At 37.3% G+C, this 22,135-nt stretch overlaps 1 protein-coding gene across 1 annotated transcript; it reads right to left on the bottom strand.

The window, feature by feature from the left end:
- Positions 1-16,262: 16,262 nt before the first annotated feature.
- LOC128553504 (heavy metal-binding protein HIP-like) lies at positions 16,263-18,626 on the bottom strand. Its single transcript, XM_053534684.1, has one exon. The coding sequence runs from the start codon at positions 18,600-18,602 to the stop codon at positions 17,913-17,915; it is 690 nt and encodes a 229-aa protein (XP_053390659.1). The 5' UTR covers positions 18,603-18,626; the 3' UTR covers positions 16,263-17,912.
- Between the last annotated feature and the right edge of the window lie 3,509 nt (positions 18,627-22,135).

Raw genomic sequence — 22,135 nt, 5'->3', positions numbered from 1 at the left:
ATTATAGTCTCATCCATTTACATTTTATACAAACATACAAATATAAAATACACATATCATACAGGTAAATGGCCATTCTATATAGAATTACAAGAGACTACATATGTCTCATACCATACAATGTTACACACTTTCTATGTTTAGATAAAAGTATTGATAATTCACAGTAAAACTACTCTAAAAAACCTTTGGCAAATAATATATTTTTATGATGTAAGACTGAGAGTGTTTCATGTCCGTGCACGTGTGTTTGTGTGTGCATGTATGTTGTATGGGTGTGGTATGGTGTGATGTATTGTAGTGTGGTGTTGTGTGGTGTGTGTATGTTGTGAATGTAGTGTGGTGTGATGTGATGTATTGTGGTGTGGTGGTGGTGGTGTGTGTGTGGTATGGTGTGTAGGTTGTGGATGTAGTATAGGTATAGTGTGATGTATTGTGGTGTGTTGTGGATGTAGTGTGTTGTGCAATCTGACTTAAGTACTTGATCTTCTAAACGAAGATCTGAAAACGACCCATTCACATTCGTCTTCTGTATATTTTGGATTTCCAGTATTGCTATTTTTATTTTATCCAATCAGACGACTTGTTCGAATGTCAAAGAGTAAGAAAAATGTGCAATCATTCCAGGGCTCGAACCCAGGACCCGTCGCTTACAAAGCAAGTGGCCTACCGACTGAGCTAACCGGCTATCTGATACATTACGATATAAGAATTGTAAATATCAAAAGTCAAGGCTACAGGTAGATTTGCAAGATGTTGTAAGTTAGGCTCTGATTGGTTAGCGAAAGGGTCGTCAGAACGAGGCAATGAATAGGTCGTTCTCAGATCCTATGCGTAGCGTTATAGGATATGTACTTTAGTCAGATTGGTGTGTTGTGGTGTGATGTATTGTGGAGTAGTGTGGTGTATGTGCGGTATGGTGTGTGTGTTGTGGATTTAGTGTAGCATGGTATGATGTATTGTGGTGGTGTTGTGATATAGTGTGTGTGTATGCATAGTATGTACGTACAATAAAGAATTACCTCTGAAATGAATGACACAAGTTTGTACTTATACAGTAAAAATCAATATCACTATAGGTAAAGTAATATTTAAAAAGCTAAAATACATTTTCGTCACTAACCCTTATCTTATTAACAGCATTAACCATATACTTCTGTTAATCCAAGATTAAAACCTCTGACTACAACACATTTAAACTTGGAATCAATAAAAGAGCACATAAGTGCCATATAAAACCAAAGTTAGAAACACTAAGATATTTAACTCCCCCTAAACTAATGAAAAAAGGTTAACATTTGTCTTTTTTTGGTGTAGTTATGACAGGGTAACTAAAAAGAGGTATATATACACTACTTAAAAATAAAATAGTTTCTGGGTTGCAGTATATTAAAACAGGTTTTGGCAGAATACCTAACCATATTAACATTAGATAAAATAACAATCATTTTGTCTTCAGCCGAAAGAGTATCAAAGGTGCTAACAACCTCCCTAGCTTTATTAAATACCTCAAAATGCAAGTCCTCATATAGTTTACAACTTGTTAATACATGAACCTCATTCTCAACCTCATTGCAAAATGGGCACAAACGGTCATTCACTGGGATATTTTCATATCGGCCTGTTTCAATCCGCCACACCACATCTAAATTTACTGAACGCAGCTCTATGTTGTAAAGGGAGAATTAATTTACAGTACTCTTCTGTTTGAAATTCTCTTTTAACCGAACAGTAGGTTCGAAGCTTATTCCTGCCATTACGGGACGGACCAATATTGCTGTTCAGTTTAGTTCTCCATTCTACCTTATAACTATTAAATAAACCCGTCTGTATGTCTGACACAAACTGCTTTGAGATTGGTTGAGTAATACCACCAGAAAAACTAGGAATCACTTTTCTGTATTGGTTACAAACAGTATAAAACCAATTTTTACACGAGGAACTTGCCTTAGATTCAGCCCACAGTGCTATACGCTTATTTAACCTGGACTCATTAGTTGTCGAAAGTCTGACATAGAAATTACTAGTACAACTTGAATGAGCTTCAAACACCTGTGGTATTACCGTTAGCACTAAAACGTCCATACGGCATGTTTGAAAAACGATGACGTGCCTGTGCGTTCATGTAAACTCCTTACTATCGGAGAATATTCTACAACTTAGGCCTATAGGCCGTAGCGGAGTATGCTGGACCTATCCATAGCGCGGAGGATGCTGGACCTATCCGTAGCACGGAGGATGCTGGACCTGTCCATAGCGGAGGATGCTGTACCTGTGCTGGCTTGTATTCATTAAACTTTATAGTCTTATCAACTTAGGCTTAAGATCGACAAATATTCAGTTCGCTGTCGCAAGCTTATAGCCACTACTGATGAAATTTTGCTGAATACAAATTCATGCTGAGTTTCACTAAATCTGTTCTTATTTAACAACAGCGAGCAAAAAAGAAAATTTGAGACTTATGAAAAGATAAATACAGGCCCTGGTAGCAAGTATAGGAATACAAGAATCAAAGAGCGCTGATCATGGTGTGAAAAGTTGCTGATATGTAAACGGAAATAGTTCAAATTGTCTAAAAATATTCTCTTTTTTTCTTCAAAAAGTAATCTTTTGGTACACACACAAAAGTGGATTTCCCCCTTAGGTAAATTTTCTATTGAGACATCTTCATTATTATCTTCATCGTTACTATCAGATTCTGTTGATTGTGCTATATAGTAGCAGGACAAATATTTGCCCTAGCAGATGTAATATTACGTGATGTATGGGGTGGAAATTGGTCCAGCAAAAAAAGGGTGTACCACTACTTGAGGTCAGTCTTTTTTTCTAAGCACGTAATACTATGTAAAATACCGATGCAGTATTAGTTCTTAACAAAATGACTCGAGCAATATTCCATTCTTACGTGTTACTTACTAGTATACTGTCAATATGAAAGTGAACGTGAGGGTTTGGTAATGATAAGAATAATAATAAAAAAAAATCAACATTTCTTATCATGCAAAAATATATGGGAAAAAACCCAGCAAGGTTATCTCCTCTGCGGGGCTTTATTTTTTATCCAAAACCGGTTAAATATTGTGGCGCCGTTAAATGTCGCACCACCGTTAAATGTCGCAACCACCGTTAAATGTCGCAAGGTTGACGTGAAATGTCGCAACCACCGCTATAAATGTCGCAAAAATCATCCGCACCTTTAACGCTAAATGTTGCAAGGATTTGCCCACCGTTATATGTCGCAACACCAACGCTAAATGTCGCACAGCAAATAACCAAAGAAATAACTATGGTAAGTTCAAGAGTCATTACAACTCAGATATTACTTTCAATAATTTTGAAACCGAGATAAGATTAGGTGTGTACGTGCATGCCAAAGTATGCATTACGTTGACTATGGGAAGGGCTTAGAAACTACATACTGTTTTGAACTGTATGTTTGTTTTTCAATGTTGCCGCGCCATACCTACGTAATTTATTTGATATTTAATGATTCTAGATGGATCACTTGAGTTATATATTATAACACATGCTAAAGCAAGCCGGAATCACCAGCGGTCATCTTTTTCTCACAAATCCTGTAGTGTGGACAGTCTTAGACCACGGTGCACAATCACGTGGTCTATGATGTCACGCCGTAGGTATCGCGCCAAGCATTTTTTGTCAACAAAGCGCCGATTCAAGAAGAAAATTCGTCATAAGTATTTTGTTACGAATTTTTGTAAAATGTCTTTTGTATGTTGCAATTCTGTTTATAAATGTGTACCTCCGATCACACAGCATCTGCCCGTGTCTGCTTTAGTTTGGCTGGAAAGCGGGACAGACTGTCCAAAATTTCAAAATCGCTCTTGCTATCGCTCCAAGCTGATGCCAGAACCGCATTAAAATCCGCTTTCTCTTGCTGAAGTGTTCAGATGGCCGTTTTGGTTTGTTACTTTTTGTCTCAAAACAGCCACTGATAGATTATTTTCACTTTAAAGGCGCTATTTTCAGATAAAACCAAGGATAAAAAGGTATGTTATTGCGGCAAATTCTGAAAGATAAATGATATCGCAACAAGCAGAAACGATAATCCGATTTTAAGTCAGTTTCCCCATCAGTTTTCATACGTAAATCAACGCATATTACTCTTTCATCTAAACACAATCTGCCAGTCGATTTTATTATAAGTATAATGTGAGTTTATAGGCAAAAGCACGGAGCAAAAATATATGCTATCGCGGCTAGTTGTATAAGATAAATGATGTTACAAGAAGCTAAAATTTTAACTTCGAATTTAAGCCATTGCTCCCATAAATTTCCATGCGACAATTAACGCTTGGTACTCTTTCATTGAAAGCCAGCCATGGGTTGATTCTATTTTACTGGAAAATAAACGATTTAGGCAAAAACAGGGTGCTAAGATTATGCTTTAGAGGCCAGTTCTAAAAGATAAATGATATCGCAACAAACTGAAACCTATCAAATGAATTTAAGCCCATGTTGTCTTATAAATCAGACAAATATCGCATAGGAAGTAGTGTACAAATTATGACGGATTTCAAAGATTATCAATACTTCTTAGAAAACTAAATATTCTAACATACATATATGGGGTTCCTAGAAAAACCGAAACCGGTCAAATGATAATGCAAATGCTGTATTAATTATTTGATACTTTTACTTTGAGAAAATAAAAGATTATTTTGAGAAAATAAAAGACATTAAATTATACGTACTATTCTTGTTTTACAGGTCATTTTACTATCGAACTAGCCGGAAGACGGTTTACAAGCTGGTGGACAAATCTGAGCGACTAGCAGATGACAGATCTATACAAGGTGCCCACTAATAAACGTTGTACATTGGAAGAAAGGTAATAACCTACATTTATTTGAAAAATAATAATAATAGTAATATTATTATTATTATTAATAATAATAAAATAATAATAATAGGGAATATTCTCGTCTGTAAACTAACTGAAATAACCTTTATACCAGCAAAACAAACAAACTTCATACGAAACGCAGTCGTGTTACAAAAAAAATGAATAAAGTCTGAAGAAATCCGTCGAAAACAAGACAAACAAAATCAACACCGATAAATGCAGACTCGATTTGATAGAGTCTGTTCATAAGCAATTATGAGTAAAGCAAAACTATCGACGCCCTTGGCAACGCCGTGAACTGCATGTATTCATTTACTCTGGGATTAAATACGTCGCGACATAATATAGCAGGCACACGACACGCAACAAACTGAAACCTATCACATAAGTCTTAATGGATTCTTATAAAACTTTAACAGTTTTTGTCTTTTTGCTTGTTACAGGAACCACGACTTTGATCGCCCAGAGAGAACTCGGGTCTTGTGCATGATAAAAGTAGCTACAGTGAGTATAGACAGTGTGGCAACGTTAAATGTCGCAACGCCGCTAAATGTCGCAACCACCGTTAAATGTCGTAAGGTTGACGTTAAATGTCGCAACCACCGCTAAATGTCGCAAAATCGTCTGCCGCTAAATGTCGCACCTTTAACGTTAAATGTCGCAAAAATTTGCCCACCGTTATATGTCGCAACACCAACGCTAAATGTCGCACAGCAAAATAAGGTAAGTTAAACAGTCTTCACAACTTAGAGATAAAACTGGGTAATGCATGCTTGATTTGGGAAGGGCTGAATTGACCTTTCACTCTAATCTGCACGTTTGCTTTTCAGTGGTTCCGCACCATACATACGTTATATATTTCATATCTAAAGATTTGACCACTAACGTGGTACTCGCTCGATTTATTTCAGGTCTGAACTATGTAATTCTATGGAGTCCTGTTTAGCTAATGAGACATTAAGCTCGCGCTCCGTATTGTCGCGCGTTGTATCGCATGCCTTTAGTCGACCTGAATTTCGTTACACAACAGACCAGAAATTGTTGATGGAGGATGGGAGTGGGGAGGGGTTGGGGGTGGGGGGGAGGGGCACCAGTTTAAAACAAAAGCGTCACCGGCGACGTGCGGTAGGTACGGGGTTCCTCTGTCCGTATTTGTGGGAACGTTTTTTATATACAGGTATGAAATGTTTGCCTGTGGTGCATTTTTGTCTATTTTTTAGGTACGTACTTGAGGGGCACTCCCCTTATTTTAGGTGGTTAGGGTCTTTTCCCATTGACAATTTTGAAATACAAGTATGGAATGCTGGACTTTTATTGCATTTTTTGTTCAAAATTTCTTAATTTTAAGGTACTGGAGGGGTACTCCCCCCATTTTAAGAGGTCAACGGTTCTTCCCCCTGGGGAATTTTGAAATATAAGTACAAACGCCTCAGGGGCGTTTTGGGTCTACATTTTGAGAAAATATTATTTCCAAAATAGTTGGGTGCAACTTTGATGAGTATAAGTCACTAGTAAGCCAACAAGGGTGGAGTTTGGGGTGGGGGGAATCGGCTCGGGCAACAATCCAGACCTGTTACACAACAGGACGTTCAACTACGCGACACGAGTATTGTGTTTTGTACCAGCTGTAGAAAACGAAAATTTTCTATTAATCAGCAATGGGTTCTATTTCTTTGTTTGGAGGTTTACATTTAAAGTCATTGGGTAACTATCAAGCTTCAATGGCGGAGAAAGATTCTATGTGGCCCTCTGTACATTCTTTCAGGTAAAGCGGGAATTTTGATATTATTTACTTTTAGTCTCTTAAAATTGTTTGGTTTAGTCTCATTCCCCTCATTATCCTACTTTTCCGCCTACCCACACATAACCCCCTCTCCTCCCCTCACCCCTTCAAAAATGTAAATATTTATATTTCTATTAATTATCTTGGTGATGTGTGTTTGTGTCTTAGATTTCTGTGTCGTTATTCACCACGTTCCCCACCCATACCCAACCCCCACAAACATACAACACTATTACCAAATCGTATTTAGTTAGAAGAAACCTCAGAATATTTCTGTCCTAAAACACTGGCCCTATTACAAAATAATTTCACAAATATTTTTCTGGCGTGACTGTTCAATCAAGGTGTGGAACTCAGGTGAGCGATCTAGGGCCAACAAGACCCTGTTGTTGCTATACGTAACAGCACTTATCATTCAGATAATTATTTGTATTACATAAACCTGTTAATTTTTCTTCCCTCAAAAAAGTAAATATACACAAGGAATTGATAGTCATAGTGTCAAATAGCAAGTGCGACATTTAGCGTTGGTGTTGCGACATATAACGGTGGGCAAATTTTTGCGACATTTAACGTTAAAGGTGCGACATTTAGCGGCAGACGATTTTGCGACATTTAGCGGTGGTTGCGACATTTAACGTCAACCTTGCGACATTTAACGGTGGTTGCGACATTTAGCGGCGTTGCGACATTTAACGTTGCCACAGATGTGGAATGCTATTAAAAGGGGATCCCTTGGTATTCGGTGGGACAGCAGTGCACGGCGAAACGAAAGCAAAATCCTTCCGAGCGTAAGAATTGGACCCGACAACTGACGATTCACAGCATTTCTACATGTCAAGGTAAGTGTAGGTGTATAACTTCGTAGTGTATAATTTAATGGCCTCTTCCAACATGCTCAATATGTGCTCAAATTCTAAAAATAGAAGTCTTGCACAAAATTTGCCCATTATTACCTTATTGTGTTCTATCAACTTTGCAATGTTAGTACAGTTCTTCTTTCATATAAATATAATTATATCTAAGCTGTCTTGTTCTGATGTAAATCATTTAGGATGACAACACGGATAAATAGTTCAGACCAACTGAGTTTTCTCCGTAAAGTGTAAGACATTACACATGTGTTATACTTTAACGTTTACCCAGGTCATTATGATATCTAGCATTCCATCTTTCATGTATATTCGTATATTTCAGTTTAAACATGAAATACCTTAACCGGTCACACAGGTATACGCGTGACATATAGTTGACCCGATCAAATGGGCATTGGTCAAACATATATTTAGAAAGAAGTTAATAATAATTATGTCCTCATGTCTAGACAGTCAAAGGTCACATAGTTGTTATAAAACCCATAGACCACGGTACTGTGGCGCGCACTGTTAGATAGATACTTGTAGAGTATACACATTATTTTCCCAGCCACCAATTCTGCGTCAGGGTGTGCTGTATTGAAAGACATTTTGGGACTATTTTACTATTAACTGTTTTATCTATTTTGACTTGTATATACGTTGATACAGAGAGAGGCTCGCGTGTGAATATTTCTGCATATTCTAGTTAAAAATTTAAATTTACATTATATAAAGCCGACAGTGTGTTTGTTTATTTTCCATCTCTTCTCGTTTCACATACATATGAGCTCTTGATTACCCACCAAAGACACAACGCGAAGGAACAATATTCTATACGATCACGTAACACCAGCCGTAGGGTAACAAGACTCGTTTTGGTGGCCGTGACCAGGATTACGTAATCATTACAAGAACTGTGATGGACACAAAATTACGTAATTAACAAACAGTTTCATTAGTGTCAGTGATTCGGGAGGAATATTGAACTAATACAGACCATCTTCACGTAAGTTAGATTTTATTGCTTGAATTTCTAGAATGGCGCAAGCTAACCAACAAGCACCGTTACAACAGGGTCTAAACGGGATAGAAAATGAAATGCAAACTCTTAATATGATGGGGGCACGGGGAATAGATAGCATCATATCACCTTATGAGGGTGATCCTTCTAAATTCAGGCAGTGGATGAAGGAAATGGACAAGTATGCCATACTTGTCTCCGCAAATCAAGTAAGAAGAAAAATGATTGCTTACCAAAGCAGTAAGGGTGCTGTTTCAGATTTTATTCAAAGGTATCTAGAAACAAACCCTACACATACTTGGGATCAATTAAGAACTGAACTCAGAAATAGATTCAGTGAAATCACTGACCCTCAACACGCATTACGCCTGTTGCGTGATGTGCGGCAAGGCAAACATGAAAATGTTACGGTCTATGCCGAATCCTTATTAGCCCTGGCAAAAGAGGCTTTCACAGGTCAGCCAGGTGGTTTAGCAGCGGTAGAAACGCAGCTAATAGGTTTCTTCATTGATGGCCTCGCCCATGACTATCTAAAAATTCAAGGTCATGCGCGAAAACCCCCAAACGTTACAGGCAGCCGTTCAGTCGGCAAATCAAGAACAAAATTAAGGAAGAGGTTCTCACTCAGATCTGGGAGAGATTATGGTCACTTTGATAGGCGACCCTCACAAACAGCTCAAAGGCATGAGGAGCCTATGGAAATAGATCATGTACGTCCCACCCGTAGATGTCAGCTATGCAACCGAAAAGGTCACACGGCGAGATATTGTCGTGTACAAAGAGCCTCACCTAATACTGTTAATGCAGTACAATACAAGCAAAGGTTAAACAGAAATGCAGACATTGAGTGCTGGCACTGTGGTCAGAAAGGACATATTCGTATAAGGTGCCCTCAGTTACAAAACACAAATAGACACGCACGACAAAACACACAGCAGCCAAAATACTCACAACTACACAACAAGCAACCTCACATTTAAACTAACACGCTCCTCACGCTTTGAAGCCGGCTTGGGGAGCTCTAAACAACATAAGCACATAATTCAAAAATTACATATCAAATTAATATAGCAGGCAATCCAAATTCATGTTAGTTAAGATAGGCAAAAATAAATACAGAGCTCTAGTAGATAGCGGAAGTGAGGTAACACTTATTCATAAACGAGTTTACGACTCGCTACCTTTTGAAACAAAATTATCTAAAAAGATCAATATTAATTTGCAGTCAGTCAATGGAGGTCAATTAAAAGTTTTAGGTCAAGTAAATATTCCATTTTACATTGGCGGAACAAAGTTAAATCACAATTTCTATGTAGTATCTGATATGACCAAAAATGTTATTTTAGGAAAAGACTGGATGTTTAAATTTGGCGTTCGTATTTACTGCGACTTACACCGTCTTCGTATAGGTAAAACTTATGTGCCTTTAGAATCAGACATACATATTCATTCGATTGCTAGGTTGCACAAAAAGGTTATATTAAAGCCACAAACTGCATACCAATGTATAGGTAAACTTAAGAAAGATCCTAATTTTCCCCCGGCAACATACGAAATTTCACCAGTAACAGAAGGTTTCATAAGCACTGAACCGGGACTTTTGGTAACTACCTGTGTGGTTAATGTCCGTAAAGATAGGAAATTCCCGCTTGTAATTGTAAACAGCACAAACAAGACGATTTACCTGAAGAAAAATTGTATTGTCGCAAAAGCTGAGAAAGTTAATGAGGTGGATATAATTACATTTGAAAATCAGCAAAATCAATCTTGTGAACCTGACAAAACAAAGTTTATGTCTGAACTCGCTCCGGGCAATATCAACTGTCCAGGTAAATATGCAAAATTGATTGAACCGTTGATAAAACAAAACACTGATTTATTCGCAAAGAGTGATATGGATTTAGGCCAGACTGATTCGGTTACGATGAAAATAGACACTGGTGATGCTAGCCCTATAAAAGCGAAGTCATACTTTACTCCTTTGAAAAATAGACCCATTATTGAAAAAGCAGTTAAGGATATGTTGAAGGCAGGTATTATTGAACGCTCTCGTTCACCTTGGTCTTCAGGAGTCGTTCTAGTCAATAAGAAAGATAATACTAAACGATTCTGCGTAGACTACCGCCCCTTGAATTTTGTCTCCAAGAGAAACTCGTGGCCTCTCCCTAGAATAGATGAAATGCTAGCACGACTCGGGAACGGAAAATTCTTTACGACACTGGACTTGAAAAGTGGTTACTGGCAGGTCATGATGGATCCTAAGGATAAAGAAAAGACAGCATTTCAAACGCCCTTAGGCCTATTTGCCTTCCGTAAAATGCCCTTCGGCCTTTGTAATGCCCCTGGGGTGTTCCAAGAGCTTATGTCAATAGTTCTGCAAGACTGCGAAACATTCGCAATGGCCTATTTAGACGACATAATTATTGTGTCTCCTACACTTGAATCTCATTTAGAACACATAAGCACTGTATTTAATCGCTTAAGGCAGCACAACCTTAAACTAAAACTAAGCAAGTGCAGCTTTATGCAACCAGAAACAAACTATTTAGGCTTTGTTGTCAGTGAAAAGGGTATAAAACCTGATCCTGAAAAAGTAAAAGTAATACGCAACTTGCCCACACCGGCTTGTGTGCGTGAAGTGAGATCAGTCATCGGGATGATAGGTTACTACAGAAGAATGATCCCTGCATTTTCACGCATGGCTGAACCCCTAATTGCACTCACACGCAAATACGCCAGATTTAATTGGACCCCAGAATGTCAACAAAGTTTTCAAGCACTAAAAGATGACCTTACTGCTATTCCACATCTTGCTTACCCTGATGTTACGAAAGGTTACGTAATATATACCGATGCGTCGGATACCAGTATCGGGGCAGTCTTGGTGCAAACTTGTGACCCAGAAGACAGCATTCTGCCAAATGTGCCTTGCGAAAGGCCAATACACTTTTGTCTCACAAATTAAGCCGCTCCCCAGCAGCGATACTCCACGATAGAGAAGGAGGCCCTGGCATTGAAAATTGGGCTTGAATCTTTTGATGGGTACATTAGAAACGCCCCAGTGATTTGCCGGACAGACCATAAACCACTAGTCCATCTACTTAGCTCACCAATGACCAATAAGAAAGTTCAAATGTGGGCGTTAGCTATTTCAGGCTATGATGTGAAAATTGAATACATCAGTGGGCGTGAAAACACATGTGCTGACATGCTATCCCGCATGCCACACCCTCCTCTCAGTCCTGAGGAAGAGGCGGCAATTGACCGCTATGTTGACATTAACGATAATACATTCCAGGTCAATGTTATTAACACCAACTTGATCAATCCAAAGGAATTTGTAAGTTATGTCCCAAATCAGCCCGAGGATGTTGCAAAACCAATTTTAGACCAAACAGACATAGACATGCGAAAGAGCAATTAAAGGACGAATCGTTCAATCAGATAAGAAAGCAGTTACGAGTTCATGACCCAGCCAAAGCTATGAACAAGTACGTAGTTTTGGATGATATCTTATATTATATCTCTGACCCAGACGGTGAACCCGTCCTCAGGCTATGTGTCCCATCCCACCTGCGAACCGCAGTACTTAAACAATATCACGAGCTAGGTCATCAGGGTGCGGACAAGTGTTACGACGCTATCAAGCGGAAATATTTCTGGTCCAACTTGTACAAACATGTACTTGAATATTTTTCAAAGTGTGTAGTCTGTCAAATGAGATCGCAAAGCACACAAAAACCTCCGCTACAGGACACAGAAATACCTAACTACCCCTTTCTAAAGTCAGTGTAGACATAACCGGCCCACTACCTCAGACGTTGGCTGGAAACAAATATATACTAGCCTTTGTTGATTGGCTTACAGGCTATGCCGAAGTGTTCCCAATTAAGAATAAGACTGCAGAAACAGTCGCCCAAATAATTATTGAGGAGATTTTCCCTCGATACGGGACAATGAAAACACTTCTTAGCGATAACGGAGGAGAATTTGTAAATGAGGTAATGGATTACGTAACTAAGGAATTAAACATACCAAAAATTGAAACAAGTTTTTATTCTCCAAATGCTAATGGTAAGGTTGAAAGATTCAACAGGAGTCTAAAGGATATTCTGTCTAAAACAACAGAACCACAAAACTGGGATGTAGGTCTGCAAGCTGCTGTAGCAAGCTATCGCTTCAGCCCTTGTGAAACTACAGGTTTTTCCCCGTTCTTTCTTATGTATGGTCGTGACCCTCAGTTACCTCTTGACAACTTGCTCCGCCCGCGAAGGCGATACATGGGTGAACAAGAACATAAAATTGCCCTTGAGCAACAACACAAAGCATTCAGGGTTACTTATCAAAACATGAAAAAGGCTAAACGGAAGCAGGCAGAATATGCAAACCGTAATGCCACAGAGGTTACCTTAGATGTAGGCCAGGCAGTATTTCTAAAGAATAATGCCAGGAAAAGCAAACTTGATCATAGGTACACACCATATTATCGCATTGTTGAGAAAAAGACCCCGCTCACTTTTGTATTAAGGCATATACTGGATGGTACCACCGTCCATGCTCATGCTCGAAACATAAAAGCGGCCAATATAGATGAAATGGGAAGCACCCAAGGTCAATATTGATAAAAGGACTAGGAAATCAACGTACGCAGTACCCCCCTCAGACTCTGATTCCAACTCAGATAGTGACAATTCTAGGTCAGATTCACAAACCGTCCCCAAAAAGGTGACAAATAGGTTACGTCGCGAAAGAACTGATTCGTCTGCTAGCTCTGATAGTGACCCACCACTAGCAGAAATTCAAAGAAAACTACGTAGAAAAAGACTACGGGAACAGTTATCGTCCTCTGATAGCACTGATAGTGAATCCGAGCTAACTAAGCTTAAGAAACAAGTGCAACCTAAACGCAATAAATCAATAACTAATGTCTCGACCGATACACCATACTCTTCAGAAAATGAAAACTCTACAAGCGAATCTCCCATGGAAGTTAACATGTTAAATGATCCGGAAATTAAACCTTCACTGTCGCAGTGTAAAACTACTGCTGAAATAAGACAGGTAAAATCGCCTGGAGGTGATATTCAGACAGCTTGTTCAGATTCACGAACCAGTCACCCGATGTAAATGACAAAAATGCTCAGTTTAAGAACCTACTTAACGCTCTAGCAAAATGTTGTAGGAAGGCTTCAGATGTAATTTTGTATATTATAAAAAATATTATGTTTATGATTTTATTTTCCATTTGACTCACAGGTCAAAGTAAGACAATGGCGTTTATATACATAAGAGTATATAGCCACACTTATTGTAATTTTAGTAGTCAATTTCGACTGCAATGTATAAACTTTATACAGTATTGTAATGACATTATTTACATGAATATACTGCCTTAGGCGAATTAACTTGTGAAGACGGCCGCGGATTGTCAATTGATATCTTGACTCAAAATCAACATAGACCAGTTTATGTTAAATTCACTGTATAATGATATCCTTGTGAAACCAATAGCTGACAACACCAATTCGTTTGTCGTTTCAGGTCATCATTATGATTATTCAGATATATATTGCACTTTTGCATTGCCATATTTCCCGAAGCCAATACTATCACGTTAAGAGATAACGTGGTGTTTATGAAAAGTAATCAGGTTACTTTCACCCGTAGTGCATGGAAATTAGCACTCACTCTAGACTTAGATCCTATGACCAATTTATCACTAACATTTCTGAAGATGCTGATAAGATCGAAAGAACTATTAGGCAAACCATATTAAAATATGACGCTATTAAGACAAATCCGAACTTCGTGCTTACACTAAAAAGTTTAGAACAGGAACTGAGTCGACTTAAGTACACTTATTTAAAATTGCGCTCTAAATTCAATAACAACAAATTCATTAGGAATAAGCGATCATTGCTTCCATTTATTGGCTCATTATTTCACGGATTATTTGGCGTGAGCACGGATGATCAAATAAATGCTGTTAGGCGAAATGTTGCAAAACTGGCAGGAACTCAGGAAACAATTCTGCATGTACTCGATGAAAGTTTAACAGTACTCAATGTTACGAAACAAGGTGTGTCTGAAAATCGTGAAACAATTAATCAAATCCTTACATCCATGGAACAGTTACACACAGATTTATCTAATTTCGAAGAAAATATTCACAAAGAATTAGTTAAATTCACAGAATTTGTACAAACATACCTTCAACTATCAAACCTGATTCAAAACTTCAAGGAACTAATTTCACGTGGCCTTAGCTTGTATGAACACCTTGAAATACAGTTAGATGCCGTTGCACTGTCTCATCTCGCACCAGCAATTATCGAGCCAGTTTCTCTCGCATCAATACTATCTGAAATTCGATCTAATCTACCACCAATGTTACAACTACCGTATGATGAAAACACTCAACTGTGGTCTTATTACCAAAATATGCTCTGTACTGGAATGTTGGTGGCCAACAAAATAATTATTATTTTGCATGTCCCTGTACTTGAACAGTATGAGCGGTTTAACATATATAAAGTGATAAACATGCCCCTCGCAATACAAAGTAACAGCTCTCAAACACCAAACACACAAACACTACTTGCAAAATATCAACTTGAGGGCGCAGGAATTGCATTTAATACAGATATGACACGATATGCCGTTCTGACTAACAGTGAACTGGCCAGCTGCTCAAATAAGGCCCTAGGTTATTGCGAGGTAAAGTCCGCCCTGTACTCCATACAAATGTCAAAACAATGTATGGTTCATTTATATTTACAAAATCGTAAGGAGATAAATACTTATTGCAACAGGATAGTCATGCCAAATGTTCGCCTACCACTTGCGACGCAAATAACCCCAGGTATTTGGTTATTTATCACTGACCATGCAGTAAGGTTATCTCTCACTTGTCAAGATGTTAGAGGTGTAACTTCGGGTCCATTGATTCTATCACCGCCTGCGGGCATCACTAAGTTACAACGAGGTTGTATAGCGAAAGGTGATTACCTTACTTTAACGGCTCACTCTAGCTTTGACCTTCACCGACAAATAACAGACGAAACAGTTCGTCTTATAACCTCAAGTTTTAATATCAGTACAGAGATCCTGTGGGGTGATTTCGTAACAAAATTACCAAACTTTACAAAACAGGAACTACCTGAACACCTTAAGAGTCTACCAGAGATTCCAATGCCATCTTTAATAAATGAATTAGCAAAGTTAAGGGAGGTCGAAATGCCTGAAGAGGGAGGATTACCTTTCTGGGTTTATGTTGCAATAATCTTATAGTACTTTTAATTTGGGGATCATATGTTCACATGTTGCAAATTTGTTAACCTAAGGTACTTAAGGGTTGGCTTCGCCGAAATTCTGGAAGTAAAGGCAATAATAAATCTGACTACATGGTTGCTTGGAAGAAAGCGGATGCTGCCGACCCCTCGGCTAAGGAAAATATCCTGATCTACAATCCAAAGTCGATTGAGGCTTCCGCTCCAACAGCTGGAAATGATTACGTCAAATTGTATCCAGACGTAGAAGAGAAATAATGTCGACATGAATTTATATGACTGATAATATTCTGTACATAGTGATATTTGAAATTACAATGTGGGATTACGTATATTCTATATGAACTTGTGTTACTGTATGACTTGAACTTTTAACAAGCGGAATGCTTGTACATAATGCAATTGACATGACAGTAAATAATTTTAAGTCAGCGACGATGCCTCATTAATGATGGACACTCTCTCGCAGTTTATCTGTATTTTCATCTAAGTGCGTTTTCTTCCTCCAGTTAACATTTACGAAGTCTAAAAGTACGATACATTAGTTATCTGGAATGTGGACAATACTTGTACATTATAGTTACAAAAGCAGCAACAGGACTTTAGCTATGCAACGATAACATCTCCAAGCACAACCAAATTACTATTGAACTTTGGTTCAACTTTTATATGATTACTCCATGCAAACATATGTTATAACGACACGTTATAACACCATATTGGTTTATCTACATATTATTACTAAGGCAATGAGTATCGTAAACCCCTGTGACGGATATATCAGGCGGATATATGGCAGGGTCGACAGTATGTAAGCCCTTAGTCCTTGGTCAAGTTCAAGATCCAACTAGTCACCACTTCTAGGCCACTTCAACTACTCAACACTACCAAGAAGACCGATGGACACAGATGAAGAAAAATAGATCGCGTGGATTATTTTGTAAAATAAGAAAAAAAAAAAATAACTCGCGTGGATTGTATTTTTATTTAGATACTCTCTCATTTTTGTTGTTAGGTTACCTTAATATTTGTATTAGCTAAGTTAATCAAGCATATTTCAGAACTGATAATTAACCCCCGGCAAAACTTTGTCGAAATATTATTGTCAAATATTCGCATATCGCTTACTTGTAATCTACCTTGTGTGCACTCAGCATAAAATTTATAGTGGACAAATACTTATTTAATTGTTTAAGACATTGGTTTTCCGCTGAATTATTTTTGTTTGCTTCTACTCTAGCATTTAGATTTTTGATCAGATTTTTGATTGTGGTTTTGCATTTAAGTTAAAAGCATTAAATCAATTAAATATGATTTAATCCTTTTTCCTAGAAAGGGGCGAATGTTATACTTTAACGTTTACCCAGGTCATTATGATATCTAGCATTCCATCTTTCATGTATATTCGTATATTTCAGTTTAAACATGAAATACCTTAACCGGTCACACAGGTATACGCGTGACATATAGTAGACCCGATCAAATGGGCATTGGTCAAACATATATTTAGAAAGAAGTTAATAATAATTATGTCCTCATGTCTAGACAGTCAAAGGTCACATAGTTGTTATAAAACCCATAGACCACGGTACTGTGGCGCGCACCGTTAGATAGATACTTGTAGAGTATACACATTATTTTCCCAACCACCAATTCTGCGTCAGGGTGTGCTGTATTGAAAGACATTTTGGGACTATTTTACTATTAACTGTTTTATCTATTTTGACTTGTATATACGTTGATACAGAGAGAGGCTCGCGTGTGAATATTTCTGCATATTCTAGTTAACAATTAATACATTATATAAAGCCGACAGTGTGTTTGTTTATTTTCCATCTCTTCTCGTTTCACATACATATGAGCTCTTGATTACCCACCAAAGACACAACGCGAAGGAACAATATTCTATACGATCACGTAACACCAGCCGTAGGGTAACACATGTACAATCATCTCACAACCATTTTGTCACATTGATTGATTTGCAGCCGAGGATATAGTTATGGAAGTTTTGTACGATGGAAGATAGACGGTTGGTCCAGGTAAGCAAATTATATCAATCAAATACATTAACAGTAATTATAAAGTCTGGTATTTATACGACAGTCGCATCAATCCGAAGGAGAAATCCTGAAAATGAACTCCAGGCGTGGTGTATGTAGAAAGGTTTTATTCCCCAAGGTCCATGTTTAACCATTTTAACTATGTCTCCCACATTAAGATGAACCACAGCCATGTTACTTCCGGAACCTTGGTACTGTCCGCCGCCTGAATATAAATACAATTTGTTGTTACCGTTGATCTGGAGTGCGGTTTCGACATTCTTATTAACCTGTGAGAGAATATGTGAGTAAAAAACATAAGTGCCAGCAACTGGTGCTGTGAATTCACCATTAGCGCTGTTGTAAGCGCTTCCATCATTTGTTTCAACGTCGGCAAACACGATTGTAGCCCAGGGCGCAATATCCAAATAGCTTTTAGACAGTCGTGCATAAAAAGCCACGTTTGTTCTGTTCGTAATTTCTTGCATTTTTCCATTTACTCTCAAAATATTTTTTACCATTTCATTCTGTATCGCGAAGTCGTTGTTCAAATTGTTTATATTTGTCTCCAATGCAATTCTTCTATTTCTTTCCTCGTTAAGCAGAAGTTTCAGATCCGCTATATCTTTTGTAACTGCTGACAGTAACTGTTGACGAGAATCACCGACAGGAAATGCAATCCAGACTGCCACTAGTAACAAGATCGTTGCAACACATAATATAACCCTATCAGCATCCATCATGATAGATCTAAAATGAACAAAGGTCATTATACGCACGAGCAGGTAGTTCAAGCGTTGAATTTTACGCCAAACGAGTGGATTATTATTGAGTAAAAGTAACATATTAATTCGTTAGTATAATGTCAAGAAATGTCTATCAGTAATAACCCAAAAGAATGAAAAAACAATGGGTTTACAAAGAGTAAAATTGGGTCCGCTTTTGTATAAAATCAGCTAAAGGCCTCTACACATGATGAGGAAATTTAGGCGTCCACCGCCCGTTAGAAATGATACATTCCACAAAATGCCACAGCCTCTACTTGACTGTTACTTTTGCGCGTGCAGCACATGCCACGAAGTAGCAAACAGAACATGTAATGTGCTTTCTTGCTCAAACAGAACATGCTTTCAATGAAGAGTTGGTTCCATATAAAGACAGAACCGTTTCTTATATTACATTTTGAATGCATACTAAGGGAAATCGGATATATATGATATTGTTTTGCTATCATATAATGAAAAGTTGGTTCCATATAAAGACAGAACAGTTCCATATATTACATTTTGAATGCATGCAAAGAGAAATCGAGTCTATCTAATAACGTTTTGCTATCATATACTGGCACGCGAGTAGTCCCCGGACAGCAGTAGTCCCTGGACACGTTCCCGCAACGCTCTATTTCCGCGATTCGTCTGCACATTTTTGTGCCTAATCATGCAAACGTTTGTTTTGGAGAAGTTTATCAAGTTTATTTTTTCACAGGTAATCATATGAGTATAATAATCGTGGAAATCCTACCGTATGGTTACATGTTTGCATTTTCACTGGCGGGGCTTCCGTTTTTATTGCGCATGTGCAAGAAAGGCCCGTCTGGAGGGTTTTAAAATTAAGGCTACATGTCTTTACTTTACAACTAGCAGACGATACATACACTTTCAACAAGAAAACTTATTTTCTATGTGACAACAATACTAATATGCCAAATTATTTCATAATTTGTTCGATTAGCCAGTTTTTGTCCGTGACTTGAGCATGATTATTCTATTTTCTGTTGTCGCAATATTCCGTGTGGCTGGGACAAATAAATTTGACACAAACTTTAGAGATGGTACCTAAAAAAATAAAATTCATCTTTACATATTTTTTTCAGAGTGAAATGATCATAGCTAAGTGCACCAATTTTCTAAATATATTTATGGTTTCCCTCTTCTCCATGTCAAAAAAAGAAATATTTGATATCTAAAAAATGACTTTCTCAAAATATCTGAAGCAAAATGGACAACTCTTGTATTGACCGTTTTTCAAAGATTTTAGGACTTCCCCAATTATAGTCTATATCAAAAGCTCCCACAGCTAAATAAATTCAATAGAGTATAATGTAAGTTTACTCTACTTTCAACATTTTGAAAGAGCCTATACTGAACTTCCTTTTGTCTTTTAATAAAGTCAAATTCCAAGTCTAGCCAAGAGTCTAAAATGCTTGAAAAAATTCTGAGTGAAAGAGAATGACATGCTCTTTATTATAAGCTTACCAAAACCATACCAAAAATGTACCTTAAAGAAGTTATTAAAGATTTTATATTGTAAACAAACCCCTACACCATTTTACCATCAATATTTCCACTCATGAATGCACTCAATTCAGGTGATAATTGTTGATATATTTGTAAATGAGAGGCCCCAACAAAAACCTTTTTTTTTAAGTTGTGTAAACAGTATAAGTTTTAAACTTAATGTTGATATCTGAAATTATCCGATTACTTTGTTTTCAACAATAAATAAAACAGCTTTTAGTTTGTTTAGTTTGTAATGAAAATCATCAAATAGAGTAATCTCCATATGCTTTTTCAGCATTTATTCGTTTTTCAAGGAAAGCAAATGATCATGCTAGTTCCCTCCAGAGAATGTTTAAATTGAGAATTGCTTAAAATACATTACATAGAGTCATTACCTGTCAGCTACCTTAACATATAGTAATTACAACCACTACCTTAAAACATTGTAATTATATTTGACGACAATGAATTTTTGTGTTACCAATTTAACTTTTTTTTTGTTATTTCTCATTGTTGGATATATACATTTTACATTTTGATATATAAATGTTGTGTAAACCAATGTATCACCATTGAGAACAATAAATAAATAACTTTGGCTAAAAGATCAAAACTTAATAACGTTTCTTAATGTCGTTAATTTTCTTCAAAGGAATGTATGCATTATTCTATATAATCTTCATGCATTACTAAACTTTTTATCAGGGCCTCACTACAACTTACAAAATAACTGTTAATGAAAGTCATGAGAAAAGCCTGCATATTGTATATTGAATACAAAGGGATTTAAACAAATGTAGGTCATATTTTGTCTGCCTGATAGGTTGTTTGAAAAAGGACCTATCTGATTTTTGTTTCACTTTTGATCAATGTTTAATGTTGGCTTCAGTTTATTGGTCAATTCAGAGTTGTCCCCCTTTGATTTATTTGGGTAGATACCATCTCTACAAACTTGTGATCTTTTTACAGTTACATAAAATATCATTTGTCTTATTCATAATACCAGCTCATATGGGCAGTTCTCGATAAACATATTCATGAACAAGAGGGTCATGATGACCCTGGATCGCTCATCTGAGTAATATGAGCTACATGTTTCAAATGTCAAACTGATGATCAAATATTAAGAAAGTCAGTAGGTCACATTCATGGTCAATTAAATTCAGTTTTACGGTTGGTGTGCAAAACTGTGTATGTCATCAAAATTTCAAGGAAACAAAAATGTAGATCAGTAGGTCAAGGTCACAGTCAAGTGACATCATATTACTTGGGTTCATCAGGTAATTATAATTAAACAGTCTTGGAAATAGGATAAAATGATTTTTAAGTATTTTTTCCTATATAACTTACATAATAACTAAGTGACCCAAGGGCGGAGCCTCTTTTAACCCTAGGGGCATAATTTGAATAATTTTAGTAGAGGACTACTAGACAATGCAACATACCAAATATCAAAAGCCTAGGTCGTATAGTTTCAAACAAGAAGATTTTTAAAGTTTTTTCCTATACAAGTCTATATAAAACTTGAGACCCCCAGGGCAGGGCCTCTTTTCACCCAAGGGGTACAATTTGAACAATTTTGGTTGAGAACCATACGACAATGCTACAAACCAAACATCAAAGTTCTAAGTGTTGTGGTTTCCGACAAGAAGATTTTTTTAAAAACTTTTTTTCCTATATAAGTCTATGTTAAACTTTGGACCCCCGGGGCGGGGCCATATTTGACCCTAGGGGGATAATTTCAACAATCTTGGTAGAGGACCACTAGATAATGCTACATATTAATATTAAAGCCCTAGGCCGTGTGGTCTTTTACAAGAAGATTTTCAAAGTTTTCTCGGTATAAGTCTATATAAACCATGTGACCCCTGGGGCGGGGCCATATTTGTCCCTAGGGGAATAATTTGAACAATTTTGGTAGAGGACCACTAGATGATGCTACACACCAGATATCAAAGCCCTAGGCCCTGTGGTTTTGGACAAGAAATTTTTTTAAG

The sequence above is a fragment of the Mercenaria mercenaria genome, unplaced genomic scaffold (genome assembly GCF_021730395.1).
Source record: "Mercenaria mercenaria strain notata unplaced genomic scaffold, MADL_Memer_1 contig_3902, whole genome shotgun sequence".
Taxonomy (NCBI): Eukaryota; Metazoa; Mollusca; class Bivalvia; order Venerida; family Veneridae; genus Mercenaria; species Mercenaria mercenaria.
The sequence above is the reverse complement of the archived record's forward strand: the minus strand, read 5'-3'. Positions and strand labels throughout refer to the sequence as shown.

Coding starts and splice junctions, on each gene's coding strand:
- LOC128553504 (XM_053534684.1), bottom strand. CDS start 18,602: ATGATGGATGCTGATAGGGTTATATTATGTGTTGCAACGATCTTGTTA.